Consider the following 23190-nt stretch of genomic DNA (forward strand, 5'->3'; position numbering starts at 1 on the left):
GGTGTGGAGTTAGTGACTGATTACCCATTAGAATTTTTTCTGAGGGAACAAAACCTTGATTCTCTTGGGCAGGAAAAAGACTCCCTGGTGACATTGAAAAGCTCTCTGGGGCCAGCAAAAACTCTCTGAGGCTGGTGAAAAAAGGGAGAAAAAAATCACACACATAGACACACAGACACAAACACACACACAGACACAAACACACACAGAGACACACTTGGTGGATGAAGCAAGCTCCAAAAATTTTATTTTTCTTCCATAGCTTATATATCTACCAGGAAAATCTTTCAAGCAGCATAAAACCACAATGTGGTTACATTCTATTTTTCTTTAAGGGAATAATTACAATGACAATACATTTAAAAAGAAGAGAAATATGTTCCTCAATATCTTCACATGATCAAATGTTTTACATATTATGGGTTAAAAACAAATTATTCCCAAGAACCCACATACATTCATAACCAAACAACTTGTTATAACTTAACAAGGCAATTTTCTCACCAGGTTGTCTTACTGACAGGTTTCAATTTATCTTAAAAAGTAATCATACAAAATCTTCAAAGAATCATAAATCTAAACTTCTATATAAAAAAATCAGTCATTTCTACTCTAAATCTTCAGGGTACACATTTACACATTAACAGTTTCTTATTAAATCATATCAGGAAGCTGAGGGCAAAAATAGGTACAAGAAATGAATCACCATTTGATCACCGGCCCAGCAAGAGAGATGCACCAGCTAGTACTAGTCAGACTGCTGTTATTCTTGTTCCCTGACCTCAAAAATCCTTCACTCGGTTATCAAACTTTCTAATGCCTTTCTAAACTTGACATTGTTCCTCAAGATTTTCTACATCAAAACCACTTGCAAAAATACCTTAACCGAACTTTACTAACATGTACATATGTCCAAATTCTTTCTAAGGGTGGTAACTGAATCATTAATCTGCTCCAGCAGTAATGCTTGAAAAAGATCAAGAACAACTATTGTAAATGCCAATGACACTGCTTGGTGAGGGCCTGGAAACCCTCTTAGAGTTTTCATACAACTCATAGATTAGGGGGAGTCATGATGACCACCACAAGGGTAACAAGCAGAGTGATGCTCTACAGCAGCATGAAATCCTCAGAACATGTAGTGCCTCTCCAAGGCACACCCATTGAGATTGTGCTAACCAGTGGGCCATATTCCATGAGTGTGGGAAGCTGCAAACGCCATTACAAGATGGCGCTGGCTACCACTGGCCACCACCCATGATTATGGGTAAACAACCAATGTGTGCATGTGCATAAGAGTTTTTTGCTGAGTCACTGCCTGTCCCAAGGCATATTAATGAGGTAATGGTAGCATAACCAATCAGGTATGGACACGTCACTCCTAGGCCTATATGAGCAGCACCATTTCTGAGCTCGGGGTCTTTTTGCCTCTGTAATTGAGCTCTCCCAATAAACGTGTGCAGAAGGATCCTATTGTGGCATTGTTCTTGCTGGCAAGTCGGGCGCACACAAATGGTGCCGAAAACCTGGGAAGTAACATCTTCAGGCATGAGCAAAGACCTAGTACAGGGAGGATTCAGAACTGCATCACGGGGAAGGAGCGGTTAATGAAGTGTTCCCATAAAGCAGTCTGTTGAGAAGGATTCAACTGCGTGGATTCAGAACTCTTCAGCTGGGGAACAGTGGTACCAGTAAGTAAGAAGAAATTAATGTGAGTCTCTGAGAGGTATGCTTTCCCACGCAGTAGGTCCGGTAATTGTCACTGGGGTTGTGTTGCTTGCTTTCTTTCTTAGCCTTGATATTATGCTATTGCTTTAATTTTCATCGCCCTGGACACGAGTGTATCTGCTGGGAATAGCTCGGCAGACACATAAGATCATAAAGCGAGTGTAGATAAACTCGTGGATCAACCTTGGGGCTAAGAACCTCATGTAGATAAGTGAGTACTCAAGGACGTTTTAGTCCAGGACAAGTATGGGTACTGGCCAGGCTATGCCATTAGTAGGGCCGGTGCAAGCCTTGCTCAAAGAACGAGGTTTAAAGATTTCTGAAAGTACAGTGAGAGGGTTCTTAAAAGAAATAGTCTCACTCCTTGGTTTGCCCCCACTGGGTTGCTGAAGCTACCTAGTTGGGAAAAGTTAAGGAGAGAGACAGCGAGAGAGGAGGCAGAAGGAAAAGTGAAAGCAGGAACAAGTATGGAAGCTGATTAAGGCCAGGACAAGAAATGTGAGCCAGCTGTTAAGGAAGAGTAGCAACTTTTGCAGGAGCACCAGGGAAGCATATCAGAAACAGAAATGAAAAAGAAGGCGCACGCAGAAATATAAGTAAAATAGAAATATAAAAAATAAATGAAAATAAGCTATTTCAGAGCTCTCCTAGGGACAGAAGGAAAACGGGAGACGTCCTGCTTCCTCTCTGGTTCCTATGGAGATATTCTTAGCTCTGGTTAGGATATCTGGGTCCCTTTGAGACACCAAGTTCTATTCCCTGTCTGTCTATTATCTGTTTTTGGTGCACCAAATTGTCCATATGTCTGTCAATTCATGTTTGTTTTTGTTTTGTTGTTTGAATGATTGTTCTGTGTTTCATGTTGAAAAATATAATTGGCTAAAACTTTATCTGCTGGCTGTCCATCCTTTAACTTGTTTAGAAAGAAGTCTCAATTTGCACAGCAGAAAGTGATGAGCACTGTGGCTGGGAGTCAAGTACAGCTGAAAAAACCCCTGCTGAGGGCCGATTGCAAAAGGAGCTCTTAAAGGGACAGGCAGCCTTTTGCTTGTAACAAAAAGTTAGCTTAAAATTGGGAACTCAGGGTTGGAGTCATTCTAAACAACATGAACAAACACAAGAAAACAGGTCATGTGCAAAAGCAGTGTACAAAGGATGGAAAGAATAGGTTTAAAAATAAATTACCAGGCATTTGCTCAAAATGTGGAAAAGGAAGACATTGGGTAAATGAATGCAGATCAACCAGAGTTATAACAGGAAGGCCAATACCTCAGTTTAAAGTGCAACAGCCAAAAAACCCCAAATGTATCGGGCACTTCAGACCACAGTGTCCATGAGGCCACCCAAAGACTGAGGAGAGCCACTCCGGGTTCAGCAGGATTGGACATCTGTGCCACCTCCAGAGTAATTCTTACACCACAAATGGGGTGCCAATCTATTCCCTCAGATTTTAGAGGTCCCTTACCGAAGGATACAGTGGGCCTACTAGTAGTTGGGTAGGTCCTCTTCTGCTTTGAAAGGATTGGTAATACATCCCGGAGTTATAGACTCAGATTATGAGGGACAAGTTAAGATTATGTGTTCTGCACCCCGAGGTATTGTGGCCATTTCTCCTAGAGATCACATTGCTCAATTGTTGGTTCTTCCTAGTTTGCATAAGAAGGAAGGACAGGGCTTTTTCAACCCTATACTGACTAATGATTACTCTCAGAAAAGCAAGGAAATGATGAAAGGAATGGGATATATATCTGGACTAGGTCTTGGAAAAAATTTACAAGGTAGGTTTCTCCAGTTAAAGCCACAGAAAAAGCAGATAGGAAAGGGCTGGGTTTTTTCTAGGGGCCACTGAGGAGCCTTTGCCCATTCCGTGGCATGCCTCAGCAACCTTTACCCTCTGAGAAGTTAAAAGCAGCTAAAGAATTAGTACAAGAACAATTAGACCTGGGACATTTGGAACCCATGCAATCACCCTGGAATACGTTGTAAAAAAGAAGTCAGGTAAATGGAGATTGTTACATGACCTAAGAGCCATTAATGCACAAATGCAAGTTATGGGTCCTGTACAAAGAGGACTCCCCCTACTCTCAGCTCTACCCTACCTAAGGATTGGAGAATTATAGTGGTGGATATTAAGGATTGTTTTTTTTTCCCATTCCATTAAATGAGAAAGATCAACCTAGATTTGCATTTACCTTGCCTTCTATTAATCATACAGAGCCTGATAAAAGGTATCAATGGCGGGTATTGTCCCAAGGAATGGCAAATAGCCCTACCATATGTCAGTTATATGTAGGAAAAGCGTTGCAACCAGTTAGAGATGGTTTCCCCTCTTTAAAAATATGTCACTATATGAATGATATTGTAATTTGTGGACCTAAAGAAGAAAGTATACAGCAAGCTTATGGCTTGCTTAATGAAACTTTAAAAAATAATGGCTTGATTATTGCACCAAAAAAGGTACAGCAGTCTAATGTTAGTCATTTTTTGGGAGCCACTATTGCTTCACGATGTGTTTCCCCACAAAAGATTAGTATAAGAAAAGATCATTTAAAGACATTATATGATTTTCAAAAATTATTAGGAGGTATAAGTTGGATTAGACCTTATTTAAGGATCCCTACTTCAGAATTAATACCTTTATTTCAAATTTTAGAAGGAGAATCACATATTACCTCATTGAGACAACTAACACCTGAGGCTTCTGAAACTCTTAGGAAGGTAGAAATAGCTATCCAAAAGGCACAGTTGAATCGTATAAATGAGCAAGAACCTTTGTGCCTATGCATAACCATAAATTTGCCAACTGCTGTGTTATGGCAAGATGGTCCTTTAGTATGGATACATCCACATATATCCCCTAATAAGACTATAGAGCATTATCCCACCATGGTGGCAAATATGGCCCATAAAGGTATAAAAAGTTCAATTACTCATTTTGGAAAAATGTCTGATAGCATAATTATTCCATATACTGCTGCACAAATGCAAATATTGTGTGCTACTATAGATGAATGGGCCATTCTTAGATGTGCTTATTCTGGTTTAATTAATAATCATTATCCTAAACATCCTTTATTACATTTTATGCTATTGCATCGAGTGATTTTTCCAAAGGTGACGGCTAATACCCCTATAAAGGGAGCTATTGATATTTATACAGATGGATCCAAAACAGGAATTGGAAGTTATGTGATTAATGAAAAAGCTGTGAGGTTGCAATTTACACCAGGAGCCCCTCAATTGGTGGAATGTTTGGTGGTTTTAGATGTTTTTAAAAGGTTCCTTATGCCCATAGATATTATCTCTGATTCTGTTTATGTAGGTAATGCTATATTAGCTACTACTGTATTAGAGACTGCTGGAAATTTTAAGCAGTCTAGTCCAGTATCTGAAATTTTGATGAAAATACAAGATTGTATTTTGATGCGTGAGCATCCCTTTTATATTCAACATATTAGAGCACATACATCTTTACCTGGACTTATGGTTAAGGGAAATGCAATTGCTGATTCAGCCACCAGAGAGATGGTTTTCCTATCACAAAGTTCTATAGAAGGTGCTAAGAATTTTCATCAACTTTATGTGTTTAAGTTTTTTTTTTTTTTTTTTTTTGGTTTTTCGAGACAGGGTTTCTCTGTGTAGCCCTGGCTGTCCTGGCACTCACTTTGTAGACCAGGCTGGCCTCGAACTCAGAAATCCGCCTGCCTCTGCCTCCCAAGTGCTGGGATTAAAGGCATGCGCCACCACGCCCGGCTTTCATCAACTTTATCATGTCCCTGCTTCTACATTGCGACAGAAGTTTAAGCTCACACGAACAGAAGCTTGAGACATTGTTCTACAGTGTGGTAAATGTGTAGAATTTATTAATGCACCTTCTGTGGGCGTTAATCCTCGCGGATTTCGACCCCTAGATATTTGGCAGATGGACGTCACGCATATTCCAGCTTTTGGTAAATTACAATATGTACATGTGTCCATCGATACCAGCTCTGGTGTCCTACATGCCTCTCCCTTGACAGGGGAAAAAGCAGTTCATGTCATATCCCACTGCTTAGAGGCTTGGGCTGCATGGGGCAAGCCCTAAGTGCTGAAGACAGACAATGGTCCTGCATATACTTCTTCTAAGTTTAGTCAATTTTGCAAACAAATGCAAGTGAAGCATATTACTGGATTGCCCTATAATCCACAGGGCCAAGGCATCATTGAAAGAGCTCATCGTACTTTAAAACAATATTTGCAAAAACAAAGAGGGGGAATAGAGGCTATGACGCCAAAGATGGCTCTATCCCTTGCAATATTTACTCTTAATTTCTTAAAATTGGATGATGCTGGGAGATCACCAGCTGGAAGGCATGGACAATGGCCTCAATCGCCCAATGAAATGGTCAAATGGAAAAATGTCCTTGATAATAAATGGTATGGCCTGGATCCCATATTAATCAGATCCCGGGGAGCTATTTGTGTTTTTCTGCAGGGTGAAGATAATCCACTTTGGGTTCCGATGCGACTGACAAGGACTGTGAAAGAGCAAGATGAATCTCAAGATGATCCTGTTATTCTTACTCCTGATGATTGAGACCGGGATAAGTATGCTTTTGTGGGCCATAGTAAAATCATGGCCAGTACCTTTACCGGTACATTCCAATTCTTCTACCTTGCCTTTGTTTTTTGCAACTGAATATTTTTAAAGAAAAAGATTATTTCTAATTGGGCAGATCCCATTTACCAAAATAAGTGAGCTCTGGAGTGTTATTTAATGCTTTAACCCAAGTTGTTCAAGGAGCGCAATCAGGCTCAGGTGATGTTGGAAATAATGTAACTTCACCTATAAATATTACCACTATTATGATAAAGGGAAATGTGACTATTCCCAAAAGATCACGATGGCCTGTTGGCAATGCTACTGCTATACGCAGCATGCCTTGGTGTCATCTGGACCTCGAATTTCCTATAGTTTTTTCACCTTGTCAATCAAATATTTTTCCTCAGAAAGAAATAGCAAAGAGTTTTGTTTTGTCACCACCATTGGATTTTGCTGTAATGAATGATAAAGGAGATGCTACAGGAAAAGAAAATATTTGGCCATGTTACCAATGGATTTTAAGTAATGAGGCAGGTGCTAGTACCAGTTTGTCAGCCTTTGCACTGCTGACTGGACCCTTTCATGAGATGGTGAATGTTTCTGCCACACTTTCCAATATCTCTGCTCATTTAGATAATGTGACATCTAATAGAGTTATCAGAAATATGACTACTTCTCCAGTAGAAGTTTGTGTTAATCCTCCATTTTTCTTTATATTGGCTGAATTTCAAAATAATACAGAATGGTTAGACTGTACAAATGTCACTTGTTTTTTGACACAATGCTGGAATGGAACTAATTTCTTAGCCTTAGTGGTATATTTACCAACCTTTGTCCCTGTGCCTGTTGAAGCAGATCCAGAGAAGTTCCCAATCATGAGTCTTGTTCAGCAAAAGAGAGATTTTGGAATCACAGCTGCCATTGTTACTACCATTGCAGTGTCCGCAGCATCCGCGGTTACCGCAGGAATTGCTATGGCCTATCATGTCAATACTGCTGATACCATAAGTCAGATAACAGAAAAAAAACGTCTGAGGCATTGCTTAACCTGCAAAGGGTGGATTCTCATATCGCCTCAGGACTAATGTTAGTGAATCAAAGAGTAGATATTTTACAACATAACATGGAACAGATGATGGATGTCATACAAATGAGTTGTGTGGCATCAACTCCGCATATGTGCATTACTCCCGTTAGGTATATTAACAATTCTTTCATTAAAAGTACAGATTTATCGAATTATCTGAAGGGGAACTGGTCGCAGGAGCTGGAAAGGTTGCAGACGAAGCTGCAGATACAGATCCTGAACCTTAATGGAACCAGTGACCCTTGGAGACGTCACCTCTTGGCTTACCTCTGCATTTTCTTACTTTAAGGAATGGGTGGGAGTGATTTTGTTTGGTGCTGCCATATGCTGTGGACTGGTGTTCATGCTTTGGTTGGTTTGCAAATTCAGAACTCAACAAAAACGTGACAAGGTGATTATAACTCAGGCACTTTTAGCCATTGAAAACGGCACCTCCCCTGAAGTTTGGTTAGTTGGCATCTGAGTTCTCTGCTCTTGCACCCCATGGATTTATGGATCCATTGCACTGGGATGAGAGAGACTCAATGAACTCAAAGAACAGGATGACAAGGCCAAGATTCCTCCTGTGCTGAAAAAGACAAGAGCTTCGACTTCTTCACAGTCACAGCATACCAGCCTCCTGTAAAGGTACAGGCTACTACGGGTACTTTATCTAAGCCATAGGCAGGAAGGATGGAGCAGAATGAAGGGAGTCAGGGTCATAACTGAGGGACAGCATTGATTCCTCTTAAAGGTAAAGGGCTTCTGCTATGCATGACACCAAAAGCAGGGCTCATAGGCTGGACCCAGAGTAATGAGATATAGTAAAGCTCATTCTCAAGGTGGGAGAGATACCTTAGAAAAGGAAGGTGGGAGCATTGTTTGTCATCTCAGTGCTAGGGAGGCAGAGACAGGAAGATCCCTGCTCCTAACTGGTGATCTCCAGGCCCATGAGAAATTCTTTCTCAAAGGAGATGGACAATGTTCATGAGAACGACACTCATGGTTTTCCTTTGGTGTTCATACACAACGTTCATGCGCATGTAACCTTTCACTCACTCATGTACCTGAATATGCATGAACATGTATCCACACATGCAATCGTTCTCACGATAGCATAATGATCGTAGGCCAAAGATTAAGAATGACTAGCCAGGAGCAACAGAAAAGGAGTATGGGACACAGATAACTAGTGTTTAGGTCAGATGTTATCACTCAACTGAAACTGTCCAGTGCCCTTTATTATGAGAGAGCCTTGACTAGCAGAGATTTTTCTCCAGCCCCCAAGTTTTCATTAGATGAGTCCTAAACATGGCCACTTTAGTGTGAAAAAATGAGCAGAGAGAAAAGGCATCAAGAAAAGATGCTAGAGAGAAGAGAGGCTTTGAAGTTGTCCAAACATACCTGTGAGCTTTTCAAGAGCTGGTCAATTTGTGTCTAAATATCAGGCTAACCTCAGAGATTGTCTAATGTCATCCTTTATCCTTTTTATTACTTTATTGTATTTACTTATTTATTTTGTGTGTGTGTGTGTGTGTGTGTGTGTGTGTGTGTGTGTGTGTGTGTACTTATGGAGGTCAGAGGACAACATGCAGGAGTTGGTTCTCTTTCAACCATATGGGTCTTGGGGATTGAACTCAGGTCATCAGACTTGGCGGCAGGTTCCTTCACCTGCTGATCGATCACACAGGCAGGCCCCTTTCTTCTATCAGTTTTCTTCTAGTGAACCATGTTGGATACCTGATGCCATTTTGTGTTACATGTGGATCAGACTCCATGTAAACAACTCACATCAGTCAATCAGATTTTATCATTTTAGAATTAAGTTGGTGACACTGAAGGTGGAAGGTAATAGTGTCGGAGGGTAGGAAATGAGGAGAGCTTATGTTATGACACCATCCTACATTTTCACAGGGAGCAGGTTAAATGTGGATGCTCAGGTGTGGGATAAAAGGGGAGAATGATGTGATCATCTGCTCCCGTGGAGGTGCCTGGAGGGCTGCCTGCATCCTTGACCTCCCTGTTGCCTGCTATATCCCCATGAGTTCTGGCTGACAGTCCACGAAATGTCTCAGATCTTGAAACAGAATATATTTCAAGTCTAATATGCTTATAAACTTTGAAACTCAATGAGGCTTAATTAAAATATTAGTTCTGGAACTGCCGGACTGGGATTTATTTTCAAAGCTCAGTAACTAATTTATAGGCTATTACTATTCTTGTGAATGCCACCCTCATGACCATTCTTTCAGGATATGCCAACCAGTGTGCAACTCAAGTAAATGCACGAGCTTGTGCTGTCTAAAATGTGCACCATGTGACATGTACACACCTTGTAGATGAACTCTCTAAAACTTAACAACTTTTCTTAACACAAACATCTGGAGTATTGGGTTTTCATACTTTAAAGGAAGGGAAGGAAGGAGGGAGGGAGGAAGGGAGGTTGGAAGGGAGGGAAGGAGGAAGAGGTGTTAGGTGGAGACGGTTTTTTGCCTGAAGAATTCTGACTGATACAAACTGTAGTAGCCAAAGCAAACACAATGATAAGGCAAGGGAAGCTGTTCAAAATGCACAGGAGTTATATAGACAGACCTTTTCTCTGTGACTTGTCTATTGTGTGACCATGGATTATCATCTGATCTCTGGTTTCCTCCTCTGTAAAACTGAGGACAATGGCTGGAGTCAGAGAGAGAGAGAGAGAGAGAGAGAGAGAGAGAGAAAGAGAGAGACTAGCTCCTGGCAAGTGTTTGGTAAATAGTGTTCTGTTATCGTCACTGGGTGTTTTCCAAGAAGACTCTGGCTCTTGAGAACCTTTGCTTTCATTTCCTGATTGCCCAGTTCTACCAAGAAGATTCATTAACCCTTTCTAGGTTACAAGTGAGACTCTGCCCCCTCAGCAGCTCTCCTTGACACCTAGATCTGCTGATCAGGTTGCCCTGGTAGCTGAGCTCATGGTTTATCATTAACAGCATCATCCATCAGCTCTCTAAGGGTTTTTCAGTTCATAAGCTGCTGCAGACATGCCTCTCCTGTCTTGCCCAAAGAGTGCCTTTGGAGTTTTGATTTTAAAATGATTTTAATATTGATTCAAGGAAGTAAAGATATGACAATGACTGTGAGCTAAAGGAAGTGATATGTTTTGGGGTGTAGAAGTTGAACCTGCAAATGACACATAGATGAAGCAAGATGGCTCACAACATGTGTAGGACAGTTCCTTGGGCATGACAACGTGGTATTTCCTCCTCCTTTGAACATGATGTCCCTAAGGATTGAGCCAACTTGGGGAAGACACTAGTGTCCTTCCACACACTCCTCCTTTTCTACTTTTCTCCAGTTCCTTCTTTTTTCGCCCTCTCCTCATTCTCTTTTCCCCTTCATTCTCCCACTTCCTGCCCACTTGAATTGACAATTTCTTTCCCTTGCTGTTTTAGCACTTTTCTGACTCAATTTTTCCCCTGAAAATCTCTTATTCCCTCTTTCTTTTTTCTTTTAGTGTCAAACGTGTCATTGTTCTTTGTCAATAACCAAAGAGAGACCAAAATCACATACATGCCTCTGTGTGAATAATCTTATATCTCCATAAGTGGAGACTAAGAAGTCACAGGAAAGGATTGGGGAAGACAGAACCTCATCAAAAGCCTCAGGAGTCTCATTGGGCCTAGGCTTGTCCTGATGTTTTCCATTCCTTGGCTCGAAGCTTTGCTCGCTCAATTTTTCCTGTAACGGTCTTGGGCAGGTCTAAAACGAACTCCACCTGTTGTGAAAATCAGATTGACATAGGTCATTGGTGGACACAGTGGCACTGAATTTTTAAGAGGAGCTGTTGTGAGCACTTAAGGCTGAAGGGTCCAGGTGAATGAGGATGGGGTAGGGGAATGTTTTAGATTGGCTCTGTTTGTATTAAAAACCCTTACAAGAAACCAGGGCAGGAAACAGTTGGCTAGAACATGACAGGGAGGTGGAGAGCACTGGCTTTTACACATCGCCATGAAGAGAACAGAAGCAGCAAAATGAACATGACATGGCCCAGAGGGAGACACCTGAGCTCCTACGGAAAACTGTATGCTTCAGATCCCACTCCAGCCAACTTAGGAAGGTTCCTTGGCTTTGTTGAGACTCTGCTTACCATTAAGTATGCTAAAGGATAATGATAATGTCTTTATGTTGTTGTGGAGAGAGGGCAATAGGATTGTCCCTTCTGAGGACCTTAGCATTTGAAAGGCAGTCTTTGCTGAATAACTGCAGCGAGGATCAACTGTCCTAAAGTGTTTACCATTTAGCTCAGGAGGAAACTGGAGGAATGGAAGGAAGCCAAAAGGAAGAGCTCAGTTTGTTGCTAAGAAGAAAATAACTCTGCTTATGGGGAAAAAGAGACAGAGGAGTTGGGTATGGTTGTAGGCAGGGCACTGCAAGGGAAAAGAACCTGCTGCCTTAGGGATTCTAGAGGAAAGACCAAGGCCAATACTTGAGTGATACACTCAGTATGTATATGGTATGACTGGACCCCCTCACTTGATCTTAGAAATGTCCAATTGCAATTCAAAACCCATTACATCTGGAATGACTGGATGTCTTTGCTTCTTTTTTGAAAAAAAAAAAAAAAAACCATTGTTTTTATTATAGGCACACAGGTGTTTTGCCTGCATATATGTCTACCACGTGCATACAGTACCTGCAGGGATCAGCAGAGGGCTTTGGATCTCCCTGGAACTGGAGTTACAAATGGTTGTAAACTGCCTTGTGGATTTGGGGAACCTAATTAAGATCTCCTGGAAGGGCAGTTAGTGGTTTGTCTTCTGAGGCGTCTCTCGATCCTCATCTAACTTCTTAAAAACACTCATTAAATATTTACTCTGTTTTAGCCACTCTCTAAATTCCTGATACTTTTACTCACCTCACTCACCCCAACCCCCATCTCCCTGTTTCCCAGTCTCCAGAGAGGGCATCTAGTTCTCTATTAACTCAAACAAGCCTCCAACAGAGCAGATTCCCATGCTAGTTCTCAGGCTGTCCCAGCTAACTTACTCTTCTCCTGCTGCAGCATTACTCCCTATAGCTGGCAGGACTCTCCTACCAATTTGGCTATCTTCTCTGTTTCCATGGCCCTAGCAATGGTTAGCCTGTTCCTCCCTGGTCTCTTCTCTCTGCTCTTCTCTCTGTCCCAGAGAGGTAGCCATGGCAGTCTATCCCAGATATCTTTTGCTATTCTCTCTCTGTTATCTACAAATAAAAAACAAAAAAACAAAAAAACTCACTGATTAATCATGGAGTCGCCTTGTCAGTGGATTCTTCACTGCACCCTTTGCACACAGAAGGGAACATCAATATCCTCCATCCCCATTTTACAGATGAGGAAACTCAGGAGCACAGGGAATATTGGGTAATTAGCAGAAGTGGATTTTGACCCATACTGTGACTCCTAACACTGTGTTGCGCTGCACTCCTTTCAATTTGAGGATGAAAGTCTGGCGCTGGACTCTGATATTCAGTTGCATTCCTCTGCAGGAAGGGAGAATGTAGCACCCATGCCAACCCCTTTCTAGATTAACTTTGCTAAGGATTGTTGTCTTGCCAGGGTCATGTCTGTCCCCACAGCAACCTGATTTCATGTCTGTTCTACATGGGGCTATAACGGCCCTTTCCCCCTCCTTACAACTCAGGAAAGTTCTGGACTGTCTTCTGAGCTTCCCATGGCATGTCTAAGTTCCTAATGAGACTAAAACACAGTCTACATTCACTCTGCTCAGTGTTCCTTCTCTGTCCCTTGCAATTCTTCCTTTCTCCAGAGATGCACATCAGAATTTTCTTAAAACCCCTGGGTATAAATGTCAGTCTCTAGGGTCTACTCTCAGGGTGCCTACCTATGACAATTAGCCTGGACTAAGACATTGGGCACCCAGGATACATAAGAACTGAATTGGCTCTAAGCCTAACATGGTTTTTCTCACTTTCCACCCCAGCCTCAAAATATGTTTCCCCCCATTCTCTTGTACAAACTCTTATTTTGAGCAGAATCCAACAACTGGGTCTGCTATAATTTGGACATGAAGTACCCACAAAAACTCATGTGTTTAAGGCTAATGCAGTGTTCAGAGGAGGGTCTTTGAGGGTGAGGTTAGTTCATTGGCTTCATCAACGGTTTAACCCACTGGTGAGTTCAGAATCTGGTGGCATCGTTAGAAGGCAGTGGGCTCTTTGGAGGTGGGCATTCTTTCCACGGGTATCTTGTCCCTAGTCCTTTCCTCTATTGCTCTGTTTCTTGACTACTGAGGGAGTGTCAACAGCTTCTCTCTACCATGCTTTTCCTCCATGACATTTCTACCTTGCTACATGGCTAAAACTAAAGGGACCAGCTGACCAGGCATCACAGCTTCTGAAGCCACGAACCAAAAATATCTACTTTCTCCTTGAAGTGTTTCTGAGGTATTTTGTCACCTCAGGGATGAGAAGCTGGGTGGACATGGTCTTCTTGGCATGACAATGCACTTGCCTTAATCCCCCAAGTGAAAGCCACTGGGAACCTCTGCAGTCCTTGCATTCTGTCATTTCTGCTTAGAGCATTTTCACTTTCCCAGAAGAATGGCCCACTCCTCACTTAGACCACATTTTGGGTGTAGGGAAGTACTTTCTCCCATCCTTCCTGTACTTTCTGCAGGGATGACCACATGACTCAGAGCTGACCAATCAAGACCTCTACTGTCTTGGTTTCATAGAATGATTTAATAGTGGGTATCTAAATTAGCCCAGCAAGAAGCAATTCCAAGGCCATCATTAGTCTTTGGGGGACATGCATGCAGTTCCTTTGCTGCAGTTTGCCAAACTGCTAATAATGTAGATTTGGAATGGATTGAAGCTCAGAGGGAGAATATTTCAACAAATGAAGCTAATACAGAAGAAGAAAATTGGAGAAATGAAACAAAATTCCTAACAGTATCATACACATGCCTGGAACAAATCATGAGGAAGGTTGTGCCATCTCATGGACTTGTCAGTTATGCAAGCAGTGAATTTTAAGTTATATTTCTATCATGGCAACTGAACTCTCTATAATTCTGAATATTTTTGCAAAGCCCTACTGTATAGACTTCAAGAAATTACTGGAACTTCCATGATATCATTTGGCTTTTAATTCAGAATAAATCAAAGGCTAGGACCATTTTTCATGCACTGAGATAGTTGTGGGATTGTCTTTGGAGGGGTTTTCATCACTGCAGAGAGGACATGTAAATTAGAGGCCTTGTCCTCATGGCAAAGAATAGAAATATAACAGATGTTCTGAAAGCACATGGGGCATGGGTGGTGACAGCCTTACCTTCCTGGGGTACTTGTAGGGTGCTGTCACTGACTTCACGTGCTCCTGAAGCACCTTAGTGAGCTGGTCTCGGTCATGGGACAGGAATTCAGGGGCTAGGACCACAAATGCCTTCACCACCTACAGCAAGAATGGGAACCAAGACGTATCAGGGTACTTATTCGTTCCTGGAGATAAAGCAAAATTAGTATCAAGATACTCACCATGGCTACCACAACTAAATGCCCGCATCCATCCAAATATCAGAACCAAAGGAAAGGAAAACATGGGAAGTGGGTAAGTGACTTATTTGTTTGAATGAGAATCGAGTATAAGAGATCCCAGGCTCAGTTCTTACCCTAGGGACAGTAAAGATTGCTGGGAGGAAAACCAAGACTGGGATTCTAACTTTAAATGTTTTGTTTAATCTCTTCAAAAGTTTATCCATCTGTAGGATGAGATAAAATTTTCATATTTAATTCACAGGAAGGGAAATAAAACCACCTACAACTCAGCTTGGTCAAAGGTCCTCTTTTGCTCTCCCAGTGGCTCTCATTATCTTAACATGCCATATTCCCTGTATCTGCCAGACATATGACATCACCAGGCTTGTGCCATGCAGAAGTGCACTGGGACACAGACCCACTTGTCTGCCTGTAGCCCTCTCCACACGTATACTAAGCTCTGCACAATTCTGTGACCCTGGTACCTTCCTTATTCACTGCATGGTTCAAGGGCTCCATCTTCTAGACCAAATCCCTCTTACTTACTCTTGTTAAGAAACAGATCCTTATAGATACTGCTAAGCTTTGTCCCTAGTGTCCTGCAAATATATAGCACATTTAAAGCTCACAACAGACCTTTGCCTCACAAGTGAGATAATTGAAGGAAATACTGATTAAGCAGCTAATTGGCAGTATGGCCAACATTTGAACCCAAGCTATCCAGCCTGGGAGTCTGTGTTCTTAGCCACTTTAAAACACTGTTTCCATGTTTGACCACCGCTCCATCACCTCTCCTCTGGAAGGGTCCGGGCTGCTGATCACTGCTGTTTCGCTCACGGCAGGATGCTCCATCAGTGCATTTTCCACCTCGGAAGGTCCAATCCGGTACCTGCAAATATGCCCTTCATTGAAGATGGGACACCCAACCTCTAGGACTAAGAATCAGGTGGAACAGAAACCTAGAATACCCATTCTGGTCCAAAAACTGTGCTTACCCACTGGAATTAATGATATCGTCTGTCCGCCCTATGAAGTGGAAATACCCTTCTGGATCCTTGATTCCCCGGTCTCCCAGAAGCCAAAAGTCTCCTCGAATATTATCCTGTGTCTTCTTGGGATTGTCCTAGTGAGCACAAAAACAGAGCTATTGTGTCTGTAAAGTCTATGTCCCTGGCCCCAGAACTTCTATGAATAGCTACTTTAGTTTACCACCTGAGCAGCTGTACACTGTATGGTGGAGTTGTCATGAATCTACCAACCATAGATTCCCCAGACAACCTGGATCTTCTCTCCATTTGTTTCTGTCATTCTACTAAGGGTCTCTCACCTACTCCTCTAAATTGAAACCTTACTAATGATATTAACACATGCACTGATCCATTTATATTCTCACCATATTCCACTTTCCCTTCCACAGACAGTTTAACCTCTCTTCATCTACAGCACCACCCAAGGTTATTGAATCCATTTGACATTTCCTCACTGTTCTTCCATTGTACTTAAAAGGTCCGGAGACTGGCCAGCAGAACTCCAAAGCCTCACCTTGTATTCATACTTCTGCCATGGCTGGGCCCCTCTATTTAACTGAGCCTCTGACATATGAGTTGTAAGGAGGCTTGGGGGCTACTGACTGTCTGGACATTTTTATATCTTACTCAGGCATGGGAGCATGGGTTTTACATTGATGTCCAGATGAGATTAGACTATTTCACTTAGTTCTATCATTGGGAATGCTAAGGGAAGTTCAGGGGGTTTGTCTGAAGCCAAACTAATATTCTAGGTTGTAAACTGAGTCAAATTTCTTGATCACTGGCTCAGACTTTGTAGTCATCACACAGATTCTGCTGGCATTACCACTGTGGCCCTAAATAGATCTGCCAACATCACTGTATCAGTTTCCTTGTGTATTTGATGGGGACATGCATGTCCCAGCTAGGGAGCTAGCATCTGGGAATACATGGGGAAAGTGTGCAGACACTGTTTGGAGAAGTGTGCAATGTAGCTGCATCCTGGTTGCAGAGCCTCAGTTTCCCCCTGTACAGTGGGAGTAATGATTTGAATCTTTCATGGTTACTTTATTTAGCACACTTATGTGTGGTGAAATTACAAGGGCTTCATAAATACCATTGTCATTACATTCCGTATGTGATATAACCTGATGCCAGCTCCCCAAAGAGGATGTGAGACAGGGATATGAATAACTTGCTCCTGATCATCCAGCAAATACTGGAGTAGCATTTGAACTTAAGCAATCTGGCTCTGAAATGTTTACATGATGTCTAGGAGCATTAAATGTGTTTAAGGTGTATTAGGAGCCTTAAGGCAATGTTTGCCTCCTAGTATATATTCAATAAGCCAAGGGTTCCCAATCTTTCTGATGGTGCAGTCCTCGTGTTCCTCCTACAGTTCCTCGTGTTGTAGTGACCCCCAATAATAAAATTGTTTTTGTTGCTACTTCACGACTGTAATTTTGCTACCCAGAGGTTGGGAACCACTATTGTAAATGATAGGAAGAACACTATTATTAGACTTGCTCATTTTCTATTTGGGGCACAAGCTTTGGTCACACATCCAGACATTGTGCAGTTGATCTTGTCCCTTACTCATTTCTAACAGTTGTAGATTTGACCGGGTTTATAATCTCTGGCTTCACCATCAGTTCCTGGTGAGAGAGATGGTCCTACTCATGTATGATCTGTGAGTGCCTTCTAGATTTCTAGATGCTGAATGCTGTCAGACTATTGTGATTCTCTCTGGGGAGTACCCAGCATGTCTCTAAAGCTCCATAATACCATAAGTCCCAGGTCCATGCTTTGTGGAGAGAAAAGGGAGAATGCTGGTGTGTGTTGCTTAGAGCAATAAGAACACCAGCATGATGTAGGAAGGTTTGCTGTTGCAAAGGCTCATGGGGAAATGTGACCTCTTTAGAGATTTCCTAGTACTTGGTTATGGATGGCAAGAGTGAATGGTCTGGCTTCTCTCTGTACAAAGTATCCATTTTTTTGTTTGTTTGTTTTAATTTTATATTATTGTTGGCTTACCCAGAATAAGGTATCATTATGGAAAAGTGCCCATTCTTGAACCCTGGTAACTGTGAATCTCACCAATACCTCTTGAGGGTGTTCATAATATTAGGCAACCCTTGTCCTATTTGGTCCATCTCATCCTTACAGGGAACAGAGGAAGAGCACAGGTCCTTACCACGTATCCAGAGAACATGCCTATAGGCCGGATGGGCTTCACCCTGATAGCTAAGTCTCCTTCCTTGCCAGGGGGCAGAACATTGCCCTGTTCATCTATGACCTGAAGGAGGAGGAAGATTGGATAAATGACCCACAGAAGAGGAGCTAGCACAAACAGTGGTTTGATGTCAGAGTTGGTCTAGTATAGATCATTTTGTTCTTGACAGGTACCAGCAGTCAAGGGAAGCTAAGAGGCTTAAGCTTGGACTCCTCATCTACCTGCCAGGTTTTATGCCAGTAAAGCCTCTCAGTATGCTGGACCAGAGGAACCTGGGCAGGTGCTTCTGGCTCTAAGAATTCAGGAGAAATATGTGCCTCCTGTTATCATTGGGAGCCTCCTCACTTACAGACTTAGAGACTAAAAATCAAATGTTGTTCTGCTGCCTGGACGACTGGCCTTCAGCTATGAGACATTACACTTGGACACTGACTTCTGTAAAACAGAAACACTTATGGTGAACAAAGCAAGACACTAAAAGGCATTTCTGTTTAGTTGTCATAATTAGGACACTACCACAGTAGATGACACATGAATTAGATATAAGTTGTCATTCCTCTGATACCCAGAAGTCTACATGTAATCACAGACACATCACCATAAATACCAGTTCTTAGAATTCAAATCAATAAAAAGAGAAAAAACTTTCATTACAATAGTCACTACAATCTATTAAAAACGGAGCATCATCCATTGTTAAACAACACAGAGAATGGTGAAGCTATGCAGTCTTATCATAAATCAATGGGACCGTGCTGCAACTGGTACCTGCTGACACAAATTGAAGGGTACCTAAATTGTTAAATTTTAAGCCCAAGTTACACAATGTTATGCCAAGCCACTTCTAGTTTTCTTTCAAAATCACATTTAATTTTGTAATTATCCAGGCAATTTGTTAGATAAGCAAAATGACTCCCATTTTTCTCCCTCCCTTCCTCCTTTCCCTCCCTTTCTCTTCTCTTCCTTTTCTTTTTTTTTTTTTTTTAATATTTTTATTACATATTTTCCTCAATTACATTTCCAATACTATCCCAAAAGTCCCCCATAGCGCCCCCCGCTTCCCTACCCACCCATTCCCATTCTTTTGGCCCTGGCATTCCCCTATATTGGGGCATATAAAGTTTGCAAGTCCCATGGGCCTCTCTTTCCAGTGATGGCCGACTAGGCCATCTTTCGATACATATGCAGCTAGAGACAAGAGCTCCAGGGTTCTGGTTAGTACATCATGTTGTTCCAACAATAGGGTTGCAGATCCCTTTAGCTCCTTGGGTACTTTCTCTAGCTTCTCCATTGGGAGCCCTGTGATACATCCAATAGCTGACTGTGAACATCCACTCCTGTGTTTGCTAGGCCCCGGCATCGTCTCACAAGAGACAGCTGTATTTGGGTCCTTTCAGCAAGATCTTACTAGTGTATGCAATGGTTCCAGCGTTTAGAAGCTGATTATGGGACGGATCCCTGGATACAGCAGTCTCTAAATGGTCCATCCTTTCATCACAGCTACGAACTTTGTCTCTGTAACTCCTTCCCTGGGTGTTTTGTTCCCAATTCTAAGAAGGTGCACAATGTCCACACTTTGGTCTTCATTCTTCTTGAGTTTCATGCGTTTATCAAATTGTATCTTATATCTTGGGTATCCTAAGTTTTGGGCTAATATCCACTTATCAATGAATACATATTGTGTGAGATCTTTTGTGATTGTGTTACTTCACTCAAGATGATGCCCTCCAGGTCCATCCATTTGGCTAGGAATTTCATAAATTCATTCTTTTTAATAGCTGAGTAGTACTCCATTGTGTAAATGTACCATAATTTCTGTATCCATTCCTCTGTTGAGGGACATCTGGGTTCTTTCCAGCTTCTGGCTATTATAAATAGGGCTGCTATGAACATAGTGGAGCATGTGTCCTTTTTACCGGTTGGGACATCTTCTGGATATATGCCCAGGAGAGGTATTGCTGGATCCTCCGGTAGTACTATGTCCAATTTTCTGAGGAACCGCCAGACTGATTTCCAGAGTGGTTGTACAAGCTTGCAATCCCACCAACAATGGAGGAGTGTTCCACTTTCTCCACATCCTCGCCAGCATCTGCTGTCACCTGAATTTTTGATCTTAGCCATTCTGACTGGTGTGAGGTGGAATCTCAGGGTTGTTTTGATTTGCATTTCCCTGATGATTAAGGATGTTGAACATTTTTTCAGGTGCTTCTCTGCCATTCGGTATTCCTCAGGTGAGAATTCTTTGTTCAGTTCTGAGCCCCATTTTTTAATGGGGTTATTTGACTTTCTGGAGTCCACCTTCTTGAGTTCTTTATATATATTGGATATTAGTCCCTTATCTGATTTAGGATAGGTGAAGATCCTTTCCCAATCTGTTGGTGGTTTTTTTGTCTTATTGATGGTGTCTTTAGCCTTGCAGAAGCTTTGTAGTTTCATGAGGTCCCACTTGTCAATTCTCGATCTTACAGCACAAGCCATTACTGTTCTATTCAGGAATTTTTCCCCTGTGCCCATATCTTCAAGGCTTTTCCCCACTTTCTCCTCTATAAGTTTCAGTGTCTCTGGTTTTATGTGAAGTTCCTTGATCCACTTAGACTTGACCTTAGTACAAGGAGATAGGAATGGATCGATTCGCATTCTTCTACATGTTAACAACCAGTTGTGCCAGCACCATTTGTTGAAAATGCTGTCTTTCTTCCACTGGATGTTTTTAGCTCCCTTGTCGAAGATCAAGTGACCATAGGTGTGTGGATTCATTTCTGGGTCTTCAATTCTATTCCATTGGTCTATTTGTCTGTCACTATACCAGTACCATGCAGTTTTTATCACAATTGCTCTGTAGTAGAGCTTTAGGTCCGGCATGGTGATTCCACCAGAGGTTCTTTTATCCTTGAGGAGAGTTTTTGCTATCCTAGGTTTTTTGTTATTCCAGATGAATTTGCAGATTGCACTTTCTAATTCGTTGAAGAATTGATTTGGAATTTTGATGGGGATTGCATTGAATCTGTAGATTGCTTTTGGCAAGATAGCCATTTTTACAATGTTGATCCTGCCAATCCATGAGCATGGGAGATCTTTCCATCTTCTGAGATCTTCTATAATTTCTTTCTTCAGAGACTTGAAGTTTTTATTATACAGATCTTTCACTTCCTTAGTTAGAGTCACGCCAAGATATTTTATATTATTTGTGACTATTGAGAAGGGTGTTGTTTCCCTAATTTCTTTCTCAGCCTGTTTATTCTTTGTGTAGAGAAAGGCCATTGATTTGTTTGAGTTAATTTTATATCCAGCTACTTCACCGAAGCTGTTTATCAGGCTTAGGAGTTCTCTGGTGGAATTTTTAGGGTCACTTATATATACTATCATATCATCTGCAAAAAGTGATATTTTGACTTCATCTTTTCCAATTTGTATCCCTTTGATCTCCTTTTGTTGTCGAATTGCTCTGGCTAGGACTTCAAGTACAATGTTGAATAGGTATGGAGAAAGTGGACAGCCTTGTCTAGTCCCTGATTTTAGAGGGATTGCTTCAAGCTTCTCACCATTTACTTTGATGTTGGCTACTGGTTTGCTGTAGATTGCTTTTATCATGTTTAGGTATGGGCCTTGAATTCCTGATCTTTCCAAGACTTTTATCATGAATGGGTGTTGGATCTTGTCAAATGCTTTTTCCGCATCTAACGAGATGACCATGTGGTTTTTGTCTTTGAGTTTGTTTATATACTGGATTACGTTGATGGATTTCCGTATATTGAACCATCCCTGCATCCCTGGGATGAAACCTACTTGGTCAGGATGGATGATTGTTTTGATGTGTTCTTGGATTCGGTTAGCAAGAACTTTATTGAGGATTTTTGCATCAATATTCATAAGGGATATTGGTCTGAAGTTTTCTATCTTTGTTGGGTCTTTTTGTGGTTTAGGTATCAGAGTAATTGTGGCTTCATAGAATGAGTTGGGTAGAGTACCTTCTGTTTCTATTTTGTGGAATAGTTTGTGAAGAACTGGGATTAGATCTTCTTTGAAGGTCTGATAGAACTCTGCACTAAACCCATCTGGTCCTGGGCTTTTTTTAGTTGGGAGACTATTAATGACTGCTTCTATTTCTTTGGGGGATATAGGGCTGTTTAGATCATTAACCTGATCTTGATTCAGCTTTGGTGCCTGGTATCTGTCTAGGAACTTGTCCATTTCATCCAGGTTCTCCAGTTTTGTTGAGTATAGCCTTTGGTAGAAGGATCTGATGGTGTTTTGGATGTCTTCAGGATCTGTTGTTATGTCTCCTTTTTCATTTCTGATTTTGTTAATTAGGATGCTTTCCCTGTGCCCTCTAGTGAGTCTGGCTAAGGGTTTATCTATCTTGTTGATTTTCTCAAAGAACCAGCTCCTTGATTGGTTGATTCTTTGAATAGTTTTTCTTGTTTCCACTTGGTTGATTTCACCCCTGAGTTTGATTATTTCCTGCCGTCTACTCCTCTTGGGTGAATTTGCTTCCTTTTGTTCTAGTGCTTTTAGGTGTGTTGTCAAGCTGCTAATGTGTGCTCTCTCTAGTTTCCTTTTGGAGGCACTCAGAGCTATGAGTTTTCCTCTTAAAAATGCTTTCATTGCGTCCCATAAGTTTGGGTATGTTGTGGCTTCATTTTCATTGAACTCTAAAAAGTCCTTAATTTCTTTCTTTATTCCTTCCTTGACCAAGGTATCATTGAGAAGAGTGTTGTTCAGTTTCCACGTGAAGGTTGGCTTTCTATTATTTATTTTGTTATTGAAGATCAGCCTTAGTCCATGGTGATCTGATAGGATGCATGGGACAATTTCAATATTTTTATATCTGTTGAGGCCTGTTTTGTGACCAATTATGTGGTCAATTTTGGAGAAGGTACCATGAGGTGCTGAGAAGAAGGTATATCCTTTTGTTTTAGGATAGAATGTTCTGTAGATATCTGCCAGATCCATTTGATTCATAATTTCTGTTAGTTTCACTGTGTCCCTGTTTAGTTTCTGTTTCCATGATCTGTCCATTGGTGAAAGTGGTGTGTTGAAGTCTCCCACTATTATTGTA

At 41.5% G+C, this 23190-nt stretch overlaps 1 protein-coding gene across 3 annotated transcripts in view; it reads right to left on the bottom strand.

Moving 5' to 3' along the window:
* Positions 1-217: 217 nt before the first annotated feature.
* Positions 218-23190, bottom strand: part of LOC110297791 (acyl-CoA synthetase medium chain family member 2B) — a 52301-nt gene continuing 29328 nt past the window's right edge. For 2 of the 3 annotated variants that reach the window (XM_021166783.3, XM_021166782.3), the window contains exons 10-14: positions 18093-18194; positions 15887-16014; positions 15681-15780; positions 14689-14808; positions 218-11130 (exon numbers count right to left, since the gene is read on the bottom strand). In XM_021166783.3, the coding sequence (XP_021022442.1) occupies positions 11035-11130; positions 14689-14808; positions 15681-15780; positions 15887-16014; positions 18093-18194 (546 nt within the window). In that variant the 3' untranslated portion in view covers positions 218-11034. The remainder of the gene's footprint in view (positions 11131-14688; positions 14809-15680; positions 15781-15886; positions 16015-18092; positions 18195-23190) is intronic. The other variant, XM_029479593.2, reaches the window with a different exon arrangement.

This window comes from Mus caroli, unplaced genomic scaffold (assembly GCF_978045245.1).
Source record: "Mus caroli unplaced genomic scaffold, Mus_caroli_1 scaffold_8, whole genome shotgun sequence".
NCBI classification, from domain to species: Eukaryota; Metazoa; Chordata; class Mammalia; order Rodentia; family Muridae; genus Mus; species Mus caroli.